Below are 14,826 nucleotides of genomic sequence, written 5' to 3' on the forward strand. Positions count from 1 at the left end.
GGAATCGATGTAACTATTTGATAAATTGGTAGATAGGATAGATACTTTTCTCTGTTTTTGCCTCCGACGGTGCCACATTGTGTAATTCGCATCTCCAAACGAAGTTCCCAAAGGTATACAGTTATATACATTTTTCGTTTTATTTTGACTTGTAGAATAGTGCTCTTTAGTTCGTGGGCGCCATTTTCAGAACACCCGATATATACATATATATATATAATTCCAGGAGAGTTGCCCAGATCGCTCACTTCAACAATGCAGGGCATCATTAGTTTAAAACCAATTGTAATTTTGAAGCTTAAAACAAAAATGGAATTAATATCGTAATTTATTTTTAGGTAGAAATTGTTTAGGTATTCCTAAATTGACTTATTTTATTCGTACCGTTCCAAAATGGTTCAGACCAACTAAAATTTTTCAACTAGATGACATTTTGAAAATATATTTGCAATTAGTACTCAATTATAAATGACATTTTGAAAATGTGTTTGCAATTAGTACTCAATTATAAGTTAAATGAAACTCAATGGGCACAAGCAAGCTTATCCATTCATTTAGGAGATTTAGGAGTACGAAAAGTTTCAGATTTGAGCCTCCCTGCATTTTTGTATTGTTCTTATGGGGTATTATCACTCGTCTCCAAAGTTCTTAATATTCCAGTTGACGAAGTGAAGATTCCTCATCTGACAGAGGCATCAGAGATATGGAGAGGCATTTACAACACAACTCCGGTTGCAAAGTAGTCGCAAAGGAAATGGGATGAAATTATAATCAATGACATAGCTGAAACGAGGTGATTTCGCACATTGATGTTGATTCAGCTCGCCTCTAAGCACTACGACAAAAAAAAAAGTTTGGAGTATGGTTGCAAGCCACATCCTCAAAAAAACATTGGGACATTTTTAGACACAAATATTTTTCAGATATGTGTAGCGTTACGCCTAGGACTTAATATTTGCCATGAATTCACATGTACGTGTCAAAGTCGAATGGATGAGAAAGGCTCACACGCATTAAGCTGCATTAAAAGTGGGGTGAGGATTTCACGTCACAGTGAATTAAATCCAATAATAAAACGAGCCTCACCAGTATAGACTGTCCTAACATTTTAGAGCCACCAGGAATTTTCCGGAAAGATGATAACCGCCCAGATGGAATTACCTTGACACATTGGAAAAGGGGCCAGTGTCTATAGTATAGGATGTAACATGTGTAGATATCTTTGCCCCATCTTACTTAACGTCAACTAGTGAAGAAGCGGGAAGTGCTGCAGAGACAGCGTGTATACGGAAACATTCTAAATATTCAAAACTTAAACATCACATTTTTACTGCGTATGCCACGGAAACAATGGGTGTTTTTAGCAAAGAAGCCAGAATGTTTTTGGAAGAATTAGGATCATATTTAATTAACAAATCAGGAGATCCTAGAAGCGGTTATTTTCTGACACAAAGGATAAGCCTAGCCAAACAAAGAGGCAACGCAATTAGCATATTAAACTCCTTCCCATCTTTACCCAAGCTGGATGAAATTTTTTATCTAAAATAAATATAAGTGAATACTATTCGGGGGAAAAAACGTATAAAATACTAATGTTTAGGGAGCATGTTTTGATAATACTGAACATTCAGTCTGTTACAGAAGTTAAATTACAATAATTAGTAATGTATATTTCAAAATGAAAATTAAAGAAAGATTTGTTAAGAATTTATAACTAATATTGTTATCAAATTTCGAATGTTATATATATATATATTTGGTCTAGGAATTAATTCGTGCGGTTGGTACGCACACATTGAAGCTGTAGTACAAACACAAAATACATAAATACCTTAAGAAAAATATTGTCCATCGCTAGCCACCACTTTCGCCCATCTGTCAGGCAATGTACGGATTCCGTGGCGAAAGAAGTCCTCATCCTTGGAAGCGATCCAGTCAGAGACCCATGTTTCGATATCTTCTGAAGAAGTAAACCGCTGTCCAATCAAATCGTTGTTCATGCAATCGAACAAGTAGTAGTCCGAAGGAGCAACGTCTGGTGAATACGGCGGGTGGGGTAAAACTTCCCATCCGACATTTTCTAAATAGGTTTTGACCGGTTTTGCGACATGTGGGCGAGCGTTATCATGTTGAACAATAAGTTTATCATGTCTGTTCTCCCATTCTGGTCGTGTTCTGGCCAGAGCTTGCTTCAAACGCATTAATTGTCGTCGATAACGTTCTCCATTCATAGTTTCACCCGGTTGCAGCAGCTCATAGTACACCACACCTTTCATATCCCACCATATGCACAGCATAACCTTTGCACAGTGAATATCTCGTTTAAGTTGTGATGGACCTGGTTCACCTGGTTTCACCCAGGCCTTTTTTCGTTTAGGGTTCTCGTAATGGATCCACTTCTCATCACCCGTAATAATTCGATGCAGAAACCCCTTTCTGCTCTGTCGTTGAAGCAGCAATTCGCAAATGGTTTTTCGTCTTTCAACGTCTCTGTCTTTCAATTCATGTGAAACCCAATGTGACATCTTTTGAATCATTCCCATGGCTTTCAAGCGTTTGGAGACTGTTGTTTGATCAACGCCTAATGCTGCTGCAAGTTGTTCCTGCGTTTGACACGAATCCTGCTCGAGCAATGCTGTCAATTCTTCGTCTTGAAATTTTTTTGGCTGTCCAGCTCGCTCTTGGTCTGCCAAGCCGAAATCACCACTTCTAAACCGTGCAAACCACTTCTGACACGTTCGCTCAGCTAGAGCATGGTCACCATACACTTCCACCAAAATACGATGACTTTCAGTCGCACTTTTCTGCATGTTAAAGTAATGCAGCAGGACACCCCGCAAAAACACTTTATCAGGCACAAATTGCGCCATGTTCACTTGACTACAAACTGGTGTTGTTGACGCTTTAATCCACTGCCCTATACTACGAACGATACGCGATGACAGGGGTTTGCAACACATGTGTGGATACACGGAACTGTGGGACGCTCCGTTCGTTGCGCCATCTCTTGTCCACCCGCACGAATTAATTCCTAGACCAAATATATCCACTCCACTCTTGGATTAAATGGTTTTAATTTACTTTTAATTTTATTATTTCATATTCAAAATGTTCAAAATGTTCAAAAATGTTCGAAATGTTCGAAATGTTCAGAAAAATAATTCCATAATAATCAGCTTCTAAGCTGTTCAACTGAGCGAATTTAGGGAAGAAAAATTACGCACAGCCGCAAAAACTGAAAGTCACCTTCCGTAGCACTTAATATCAGATAACATAGCTTATAGCCTGAAGAAGCGTGAATTCTGTTTGAAGGTAACTGCATAAGGTGCTGCAGATGAGTTCACTCTCTCGTGAGTAGATACCGTAATTCCAGGCAAGTATGTGTTTCACCCGCTCATCTATGTAGTCTCATGGATATCAATTGCATTTAAAGCTGGAGATCTTGCAAGCCATATCAGGTGTGAAAGGGTGACTAAATGTTCCTCAAACCATGTACAAAAGCTTGGAGCCCTGTAAACACGACAGATCATCTTGGAAGATGAGAGTTTCTAATAAACACTCATAATAAAGATCTCACAGAAACTTATATCTGGTCACTCAGAATGTCGGAATAAAAATTATAGTTATGCTCACGTTCAACTGTATGAGCTGGCCCAAGTCATGGTAAGAAAAGCACCCAATACCATCCAAAGATCTACTCCAGCCACACACTGCTTTCGACTCTTTTGACGCCCTGTATCACTGGAATATACATGCAAAATGAGACTCTTCGACATTAGGGATTTCCAGTTCGCTCTACTCCTGTGTTTGCTCTTGAGTTCTTAAAGACTTGTACAACATAATGAGGAGTGGTCTCTTCTTGATATCCGACTCATATGTCGATTTATGAAGTTTCCCTTGCAATATTCTTTCGGAAATATGTTGGAATGGACCCGCATTCACGGACTTCAGTGACTTCTGTTGGGTTTGAAAACAATATTGCTTAACCATGACTTAAGAAAATGTGAATCGGTAGTCTATAGATTAGGTGAGTTTTATGACCACCCTCTGCATTCAAACGAATGTTAGATGATTTCGAATAGTATGCTTTGATAAGCCAAAAAAATCATGCAACTTCATTTACTATTCCCCTAAGCCCACTAAAACACAATAGTTCCTTGTTGCCATTTTAACATAACTCTGCTTCGACCTATCTTGAGCTATTTCCATATAACAGACCGGTACACTACTTCCAGTTAAATATAACCGACTGATACATTAACTCCAGTTAACTGCACTAGTTATGCGTCAGTGCGAATGAGTCAATTAGACACGTGTTACCAATAAAGTGTTATTTATAACAAAACAAATGGACCAGCGTCAGTTCTAGATGGGATGGCTATTATTTTGCCCGGGTGATTACCAACTAAAACCTCAATTGAGGTATTTGAGAATTAACCGTGTATTATTGTACGGCACTTAATAGCAGTTACGATACAATTAGCCTTAAGTCTGTGAGGCCGGAAATGAAAGTACAAGCTATAGTTAAAAAAAAACAGTTTGGAAAATTTAATGGTGTTCTGCAAGATCATTTCAAAATTAAAGAGCTGCTTCGTTACATTTAAATAACAACACTTCACAGTAAATATATACACCTTACATTCTAGAAAGATTTAAATTGTTTCGTGTATTTACTGATAACTGGGCAATTTCATATATCAATGTGTAATATTCATTTAATAATTTCAAATTAAATTCTCATTTAACAAACTATCTTATGCCGCTTATCTTACCATAAAATTCTATACATATCATTCAGAAATTCTTATATTTTTATCAGTAAATAAGACTGAAGCAAATAAAAGTACGGTATAAATCTTCTTGGTTTGAAACCTTCCTGTCAACCTTCATATCAACCTTTATTCCAATGTTTTCAAATAGATTTAATACGAGAAATATGTATTAATTGTTTACATATGCCTATAAGTGTAACACAAATACTACACGGCCACATAATATGAAATATGCGCTTCGACAAATTTTCTTACCTCAATGCAAGTAAATCTTCTTGTGGTAGATCGTTCCAAACTTTTTCCTGAAATATAACTGAAATTAATATTAATAATATCATATTACCTTTCTTCTCCAGTAACATGTTCAGCAGATGCTGAAGCTTTCACAGGACTCTCAGACTGATGAAGGGAGTGTGTTCTCTTTAAACACGGCGCACTGGTTGAAGGCTTCGGAATTGACACTAAAATATTAAATAAAATAAATGTACGTAATCCTTACTCTCACATTAAGTAATCATACTATAGTAATTAAAACCACGCGCAGATATACACATATCAGTTACGGTTTAGAAGTTAAGCACAATGAGCAACAATATAAAATAATATTATGTAATAGTTCGTGTAATATTCTTGTATATTTGTGTCATGTATGTTAAGTATCAACTGTTATTTAAATGATTTAACTGTAGTAAATTACTAGAATATATCTACGTAATTCTTATAACCAGTGTTTAAATACTGACAAAACTGAAGAGAGTGAATTAAAGTAGAACCCCATTAACCGACACTAGCCATTGTGTCTCATCAACTGCTTTCCTTACAATTTTGCATATTGGAGAACTATTGAGAAGCTGAGAACTCTAGCGATGTTAAAAAAAAAAAAAAAAAAAAAAAACATTATATATAAATGAAATGTAAAGAGGTAATATATTATTACTTGTGTGAATGTATATTTCATTAATAAATATTTTTCTCTTCTTTGTTTTCCATATGTATGGTCTTGTTCAATAATGGCCACCAACTTCTGTTAAAATCTGGCCATAACCAAACCAAATGTAAATTAATCAAATGTAGGAAATAAACCAAATGTAAATCTCTTGTTGTTTTATACCACTGCTTCCAACCAAAATATTTAATTGTCAACATAGGGTTGTAACAATTTATTTATTTATTTTTAAAGAGAAGTGGATGGTCTAGCTTTCTTGAACAGCACTGTACCTTAAATTAACTGAAGTATATGAAAAGAGTAGTCGTATCATATAAATGACAAAATGGTTCAGATCATAATAATCCAAAATGGCAACGTCGTTCCTTTTATCCAAGATGGCATGGGTCATCGTTAACCTCGGATAACTAGTTTTCTACTGCAATTCTATTCTGACTGATTCAAAGTTCAGATTTTCATACATTAAGAGTGGCAATCACCATATTCTCTATGACACATTATCGTGAGAAAACGAATAATTACAGATTAATACGAAATCCTAACAAACAAAATGTGTAAACTAGTAGATTATACTGATTTATTCTATTCCATCCTAACAAGTTAACGAAACTACTAAGTTAGTAAACAAAACGAACAACATATGAAATATCAGGAAATACTACCTTACAAAAAGAAAATAAAGTATCACGAAAGAAAGACGTACACAACAAGCAAAGGTATGCATTCAGACGCTTTCTCATTAATAGTTAACTGGCCAGCAGCGGTATCTCATTTTACTGACAAAAGCCAGTGTTAAAAGTGACATGACGAATCTGGTATCTAAATTGTGAACTTCCTCATCCACCTACCTAACCTAATATACACTTTCCCCAATATTCGCTTATAAATAACAACATAGAATTTTCTTCTTCGTAGTACTAATCTTTGAAACTAATAACTCAGTTTATCTTAGATCTAAAACTGTCAACTATCTGTATAGCTATTACTGAAGAAAAAAAATTAGTAGAACTGTTGTGGTCATTCATCCAATGTAAACTAGACAACAAAATTTATTTTTCTAACTTTCTGCAACAGGTCATAATATATTAATCAGTATTTTTTTCTCTCAAGTTGAACATATAAAAATTTACGACGTAATTAAAAATTTAATTTAATTTTAGCGTTCAGTCTGATTCTACTGCGCATTTTCTTCTCACAATACAAATATTCACTTAGAAGGATCTATATGCACAACTGACTTTATTTAACAAGATGAACAAAAATAATTACTGAATAAATACCCCAGAACTGGTATTGTACAACACGATAACATATTTTCCTGAGTGTAAACTGTTTAAATATAGTTCTATCGAACAGAATTTTATTTAAAAATTAAGAAAATGGAAGACAGACAAAGTGATCCTATCAGTAAACACACATTTTGTTACAGATTTTACTTTAACTCAAGTATTTCTAAAATGACTATAGAGTTTTGGCAACATGAATAAATTTGATTTACACCTTAACATTAATTTCTTAATAAAAGCTCTACAGTAGAATCATCTTCAGTAAGTACTTTGTATAATGACAAAAGACAAACGGTATATTTTCGAATCTTAAAATACAACAAAAAAAAAAAAATACAAAAACCTACTTTGAATATTTTTTTTAGTTTCACTTTTTGTAGCTCCAGTTAACCATTACCACCTCTCATAAACGTTAGTTTAAACAAAACATGCTGTGTTTATCAGAAACAAAATTAGTATAAATTAGTTTCTACGATTACACCAAATCATGCAGTGATCTAGTTAAGCTGTATAATACGAGGCAGCCTCCCTACCTGTAAAGCTGCCTGAGTAAGTTGCCAGGTTACTTCGAAGGTCGGGGATTGGAGATATTGACTGCTGGAAGCTACGCTTGTGAGCTACCCCTTGGCTATTTCGTGGGTAGACTGAGAAATTGAAGAACAGTGAATGTCAGTGAAAGATATTCGTGAAGAAAGAAAAAGAAGGATAATTAATTTTGTTAAATAGTGTATTATCCACCAATCACTTTTCCCTTCCAATACATTCTTTGCAATGATTGTTCTCTTCTACATAATGGCAGAAATAGAATAACTGTACAGTTTGCAACAAACGGAAACAGCATGTTTGATATTTAATTTCCGCTACGTACTTCTGTCACGCGTAACTTGAACTTTGTTGAACGATTACTATTGCTCGAAATGAATACTGGAGATAAATTTGCTAGCAATGTGAAGTAAATTTCAATGACTGAGTTGCTAAATCTAAAGTCTTTCGAAGTTCATGAACAACTAATTAAAAAGTTTATAGTGCCTAGCGACAATCTAGTGATTACGAGGAAAAATCCACTATGGTGAAAAATATACCGACTTTCTCAGTTACCATTTTTAGTCTTATCCTATTTGGAATATAAAAGCTACGCAGTTGGACAACCAAAGGAAACATACGTCTTTAATTTATTATTATTATTATTATTATTATTATTATTATTATTATTATTATTATTATTATTGTCAATAATAATAATAATAATAATAATAATAATAATAATAATAATAATAATAATAATAATAATAATAATAATAATAATAAACTGTTCTTTCTAAATTGACAGGGAAGTTGCGAACTGCCACTTACAAAATTCCAAATTATCAGGACACCATGATGAGTTTCGGATAAATGGTTCCAGTATTGGCTATTTACACTTTTTGTGTGTGTGTGTCGATGTGCGTGCAACAGCATATTCTATTCACTTTCTTGTCAGTAACGAGATAAGATATATCCGAGACTTAAAGAGTTTAAAAGTAGGATTGAATTCACACTTACTTTTTATTTTACTGTATGAGAGAAAATTACTGAACGTGTAACTTGTTTTTATATGAGATAATGTTAGTATACCGTTGTTTCAGTGAATTCTACTTTGTGCAATGAAAATTCATTCAGGATTGTTATAAGCCACCTGTCCATGATGTTTATCTACCTCTTGATTAATTCATGTTATTTTCCCCGATTAATTTTAGATCTTAAATATAACTGTATGATTTATATGTATTTTTTTTCACACAAGCCCGTCTTGAATGTCTTAATTTAAAATCTTTATTACCGTGTGATGTAATTGGTAATAAGCTAAAAGAATTACTGACCTACTGATAAGGCGATTAGCATTTGGAAGAGAATTACATCAATTCATAAATTTTAATACAGCATTTTATCCCTATAATTATTCAAAATTAGTTAAATACTTTCATGTAGGCGTTAAATTTAAATCCAACACATTACTATTATTATTATTATTATTTATTTATTTATTTATTTATTTATTTATTTATTTATTTAGGATCTGTCTTTTCCTCCTATATCTTTTCCTACTAACCCTCCCACACTGTTTCTAATTTATCATTCATCTACTTTACCTTACAGCCTATATTTGTGGGGTACTAAACTAATTATTTTATAATTACTAAAGATGTTTCAAGTTAAAATCTTATCTTGTAACCGAATCTGTGCTTCCACTTGGATTCCACTTTTAACTATATTTCGACCCTCTCTACGGCCATGCACGCATGATATTCCAGCTTACATTTTATAGAGACTCGTACATGGCCAGAAACAGACTAAATAAAGTGACAAGTAAAATCCTAAGTGAGAGCACCGACTCGGGTACAAATTAAGATTTTAATTTATATATATATATATATATATATATATATATATATATATAATTACAATTTTATGCACGTTTGATCAGTTCCCCTACAGTTTCAAAATAATATACTACATGTGGTGAATTTGCATATTAATATCCTAATTATAGAAAGTACTAGTCATCTAAATATCAACGCATTCTACGAATTCAATCTATTTTATAGAAGTTACAATAACATGTGTATGATAAGGGGTAACTGGTTTTATACATTAAGCAAGGTATAACAGCCTATTATTATTTACATACTCATTCTATCTAAAGCAACGGAACAAAATTAAGTGGAGAGTGATAACTGTTCAAAAACTGAGGATTATTTTCACAGATTTCCGAAAGTCTTGACAAATTTATATTCGGCAAGATATTTGGTCGTCCGTCTACATTCTTGAAGGTAAGTTTCGCGCACTTTTTTCATGTACAAATCCTTGGTTACAATCTCGTGGACAACAGTTTTTAAAATATTTAACATGTCATCCATTAAACGAACACTCACTTGACGGTCTGTTTCCAAAAGTTCTTTCACAAGAGTCACGTTTTCGTCGTTTAAGGAGGTTGACGGGCATCCAGCCCGGGTTTCGTCGTCGACCTCATCCAGGCCTTCCATAAATACTTTGTGTCATCTGTAGACTTGCTTTTGTGATAAACACTCACCTTCGAAGGCCTGTTGAACTATTGGAAATTTTCCCCTGCAGACCTGCCGAGTTTCACACAAAACTTGATTGTGTATCTTTGTTCCAGTAAGCGCTGCAACATATCGGAGTTCGGAGTCAACTGAGCAAGCACAGCTCGGTAGCTGACTCACACCACCCATCGATTCCGGCGGACAGACGTGATGCAACATACAGTAGCTTCACACAGATCTTGTATACCGCTCCTCACAGAACTCGGATATTATCACTGCTATACATTTTACTATCTATTAATTTCATATTGCCCTATTTAACCTAAAAGACATATCCGAGGGACGTATGTAAAACTCAACCATACACTATATGCTTGTTCTCTCAAAATATCGTTGCCATAACTTTATGTGCGGATATTGCTTTGCAAAATTTTTTGAAGAACAGAAATTTGTACGTTTTCATTCCATTGGTGATATTTCAGTTTTAAGTGTGTAGTAATGCACTCATGCTTCATCTGAGTATAACAATGCAATGCGGAAATGGTCACTGTCTCATTCGCAGGCAGCCAACAGTGCTCGAAAAATAGCGACTGTTGTCACTTTTTGGTAAAACTCAGTGTCACCTACAGGATACTTCGTAAAAACTTAAGTAATCCTTGATAATAACACGAAAAAAGTTTTGCAATTCCGCATAGTTTTTACGTAAATTTAAATGTATTATTGCCTTGTTAGCTGTTCGATTCCTGCTAGTTCATTTCATTTACTTTTCTTTTATATTACAGAAATTTCAAAAATCTCTTGCGCTCTTTAAGGAACCCCTTGTGTAGCCATTGAACGATTCTGAAGTACATATTCCTGGATAGAGCAAGTTACAAGTCTAAGATGGAAACATACGGCTAATAGTTTTGCGAGACATTCAGCTCCAGCCCCTTTCTTCTTCTTCTCCCTTTCCCCCACCGTTTTGGAAGCTTCTACTTCTTCAAAGAAACTATATACACGATCTGTTTACTACGATATTTTAACTTTTTTATATTAATCCTATTACCCCTTCAATTTATTATCATGCTCACGAAAAAACGTATTGCATCCTTCTGCTGTTTTTAGCTACATGTCTTTCATATTCTAAATAGTATATATATATTCAAAAATGGAAATTAAGAAGTTGTAATATCTACCCTCACTATAGTAATAGCGTGAACGGAGTCGCCTTTTGCCTAGTCCCTTTGGTACACGTGGTCTGGGTTCGATTTCCGGTGAGAGAGTACAAAAATTTAATTTCACAATATTTCATTGTCATTACTCATCCGTCTCCTTTAGCCTAAAGGGCATAACCATGGGACATTATATATATATATATATATATATATATACAGCGTGAGGTAGCTAAAAGTACCACCTGAAATAGCGAAGAAACTAGAAACACTAGCGATGTAAGGTTTGCGAGAAACAATAATAGCAGTAGGGGCTCGTAAAATGGAGGTATGGTGTGGTTTGAAAAAGAGCGACAAATGGGGGCATCTGGAGCAAAGTTATATTTTGTTAAATGGAACGATATACATTAACATGCATAATATAAAAGAGCACACGCAGAGAAACACAACGCCGTTCATCCCATGTGTGTATTGCACATAGGAACGAAGATATAGCCATGTAAATAGGTGTAAACAAAATAACAAGTGGCCCACTTGACGGTCATTACTACGGCATGTATGTATGAGCTGTCAGAACAAATCGGAAAAGATGAAGAAAGGGCGTGATAACAAGGAAGAAAAAATAGAGGATACATCGTCAGCACCACTTATGTGACAGTGTTACAGCATAATGACAATGGCCATTACAGTATGTGGCAGAACCACTGTGTAATAAGCGAAAACCTGTCAAAGTGTATGTTCAAAATGGTGGCCGTCAGCTGCGATACAGGCATCAAGGCGCCCACGCAAAGATCGTTGCACAGAATGTAGCATCGCACAGGGAATGTCCCTACAGGCGGCAGTAATGCGGTGTTGCATATCCTCTGGTGCTGTTGGTACATTCCGGTAGACAATATCCACTGCCTGCTATGAACTAACACGATCTCATGGCTCTGCAATCAAAACTTACTCTGCGTCAAGACAGTTCTGTCAGACACCTGAGACGTCTTACATGCCGTGGTACTGACGGTCAAGTGGGTCACTTGTTACTTTGTTTACACCTCTTTACATGGCCATATCTTCGTTCCTATGTGCAGAAAAAAATGAGAAAGGGTTTTGAAGAATATGGGATGAAAATAAATGTTAGAAAGACAAAAGCCATGGTGATTGGAACGAAGGGGTCTGTGTCAAATATAAAAGTAGGAGGGGAGAAAATAGAACAAGTGAATAGTTTTAGATATCTGGGTAGTATTCTTAGTAATGACATAAAATGCGAACGTGAAATAAAAGCAAGGATAGGAATTGCGAAAGAAGCCTTTAAAATAAAGAAAAGTCTGTTTTGTGGGACCTTGAACAAAGAGTTGAGAAAAAGACTCATAAAATGCTTCGTGTGGAGTGTTGTACTGTATGGGGCGGAAACGTGGAGATTACATAAAGGTGACGAAAATCGACTGGAAGCCTTCGAAATGTGGGTGTGGAGAAGAATGGAAAGAATAAGTTGGGTCGAGCGGAAAACGAGTGAGAGAGTGTTAGAAATGGTGGGTGAGAAAAGAACACTTTTAGATATTATTAGGAAGAGGAAGAGAAACTGGTTGGGACATTGCCTAAGAAGAGATTGTATCATGAGGGACGTCCTAGAGGGTATGGTGGCGGGAAAGAGAGGGAGGGGGCGAAGGAGACTACAATTAATGGATGATATTAAAACAGAAAGATCATACGCGAAGACGAAAAGGTTAGCGGAGAACCGTGGAGCATGGAAGCTTCTCAGCTGCGGCAAGTGACCTGCCAATAAAGGCAGAATACCTATGATGATGATGATGTGCAGTACACACATGGGACCAACGGCGTTCTGTTTCTCTGCGTGTGCTCTTTTATATTATGCATGTTGATGTATATCGTTCCATTTTACAAAATATAACTTTGCTCCAGATGCCCCATTTGTCATCTTTTTCGAACCACCCCCATACCTCCATTTTACGAGCCCCTACTGCTATTATTGTTTCTTGCAAACCTTACATCGCTAGTGTTTTATAGTTTCTTTGCTATTTCAGGTGGTACTTTTAGCTGCCTTACGCTATCTATCTATCTATCTATATATATATATCTATATATATATATATATATATATATATATATATATATATATATATATATATATATATATATATATGTGTGTGTGTGTGTGTGTGTGTGTGTGTGTACGCCATATCTGTACCTAGTTTTCACCGAAATAAAATTTTTCTCCATAATCACCAAATTTTTCGCTGAAATTATTACTTTGTTTTTCACAAACTTCGAAAATTGCTTTATCTAGTGACACTGTTGCTGAAATGACAACACTGCTGGCAAATTTTTCTTCAGTAGTCATTTTAAGATGTGTTAGATCGTTAAAGAATATTCATCATACGAGATAGAAGTACATAGCAGTAGAGTACCAACGCTACAATCAAAGTGTTACTTTCAGTTATTATTATTGCCTTGAAATAGCTCTACTTATATCTAACATCATTAGTGCAAAAACTGCTTTGAAAATTGTGTCAAATTTACTCTACATGACTGCGACTAAGCCAAGAGCAACGAATTAATTCAAGTTTCACGTTTTAAAATTAATAATAAGAAAAATGTTTGGAAACTATTGCTAAAACCACTCCAATACAATTCACTTTATGCATAAACACATACAGCAGCAGAAATAATTATTTGTAGCTTCGATTTTTACAAATGAAGCAAAGAAGAACGAACCACAGGGGTAATTCTTATTGTAAAGGCATGATAATGAAAAATGGGGAAAAACAGTCTTAAATACTGATCCGGGAATCCTAGCAATCCTCCAAGCAGTCATTCTCAAAGGTATGTTAATTTATTTTCGTTAAACGTTTAAGGCAAAAATTTGTACAATAAAATAAAATCTACGTGAAATAGCACGTTTTATAAATTTTCCATCTTCCACTGTTCAAGATAGCTCAAGCACTAGGATTCCCTTTTATGCTGTTAAGCACTTACAATTTCTTTCTCACCGAACTATTAAGAAATCAGACTATATTTTAGCTTACGTAAGACGGGGTCTGACACAAGTGTAAGGAACATATTGTAATAAAGATGTTCTACGAAAGATGAAGCGTGTTGAAAAGTAATTAGTGCATTAAGCAGTTTAAGTTTAGCAGTGTAGTGATAACCCACTGACCATTATCATGCAAAGAAAGTTTAATACATGTAATACGAATTTGTCTTTGTCTTAATCAAATTAATACTCTAGTCTCAACATTACTTTTGAATGCGGTCTTGTAAATTTCTTGTATGCAGAAAATCACCTTTCAAAAGCTGGCTTTCAACTGAAATAATAGTTTATCAAGTACTATGAAGCAACCACCAAAGGATTCTCTTCATTATGTAACTTTATTTTTTAATGTATGAAACAAAGCAAAACTAGTTTTGTTCGACTATCCGACATACTATCTTCTACAAAATTCGCACGTTCTTACAACACAAGTATCCAATCGAGATCTTAAAGAAGAACAATAGTTTTCAATGCATCAAACATGTTTAAAGAGACGCATCAATATGTGCCGTCCTGGAATTACTTGACTTACCCCTCTAATGAGCACCTTCATGACGGCAACATTATATCTGCAAAATTTAACAACTGTATAG

General features: G+C 34.9%; 1 protein-coding gene across 1 annotated transcript in view; it reads right to left on the reverse strand.

Moving 5' to 3' along the window:
- Positions 1 to 14,826, reverse strand: part of Patronin (calmodulin-regulated spectrin-associated protein patronin) — a gene marked incomplete in the record, with an annotated part of 438,489 nt that overhangs the window by 206,884 nt on the left and 216,779 nt on the right. The window contains 2 exon segments of the mRNA XM_081769233.1: positions 5,116 to 5,233; positions 7,538 to 7,648. Coding sequence (XP_081625359.1) covers positions 5,116 to 5,233; positions 7,538 to 7,648 — 229 coding nt within the window.

This window comes from Thermobia domestica, chromosome 8 (assembly GCF_964235325.1).
Source record: "Thermobia domestica chromosome 8, izTheDome1.hap1.1, whole genome shotgun sequence".
NCBI classification, from domain to species: domain Eukaryota; kingdom Metazoa; phylum Arthropoda; class Insecta; order Zygentoma; family Lepismatidae; genus Thermobia; species Thermobia domestica.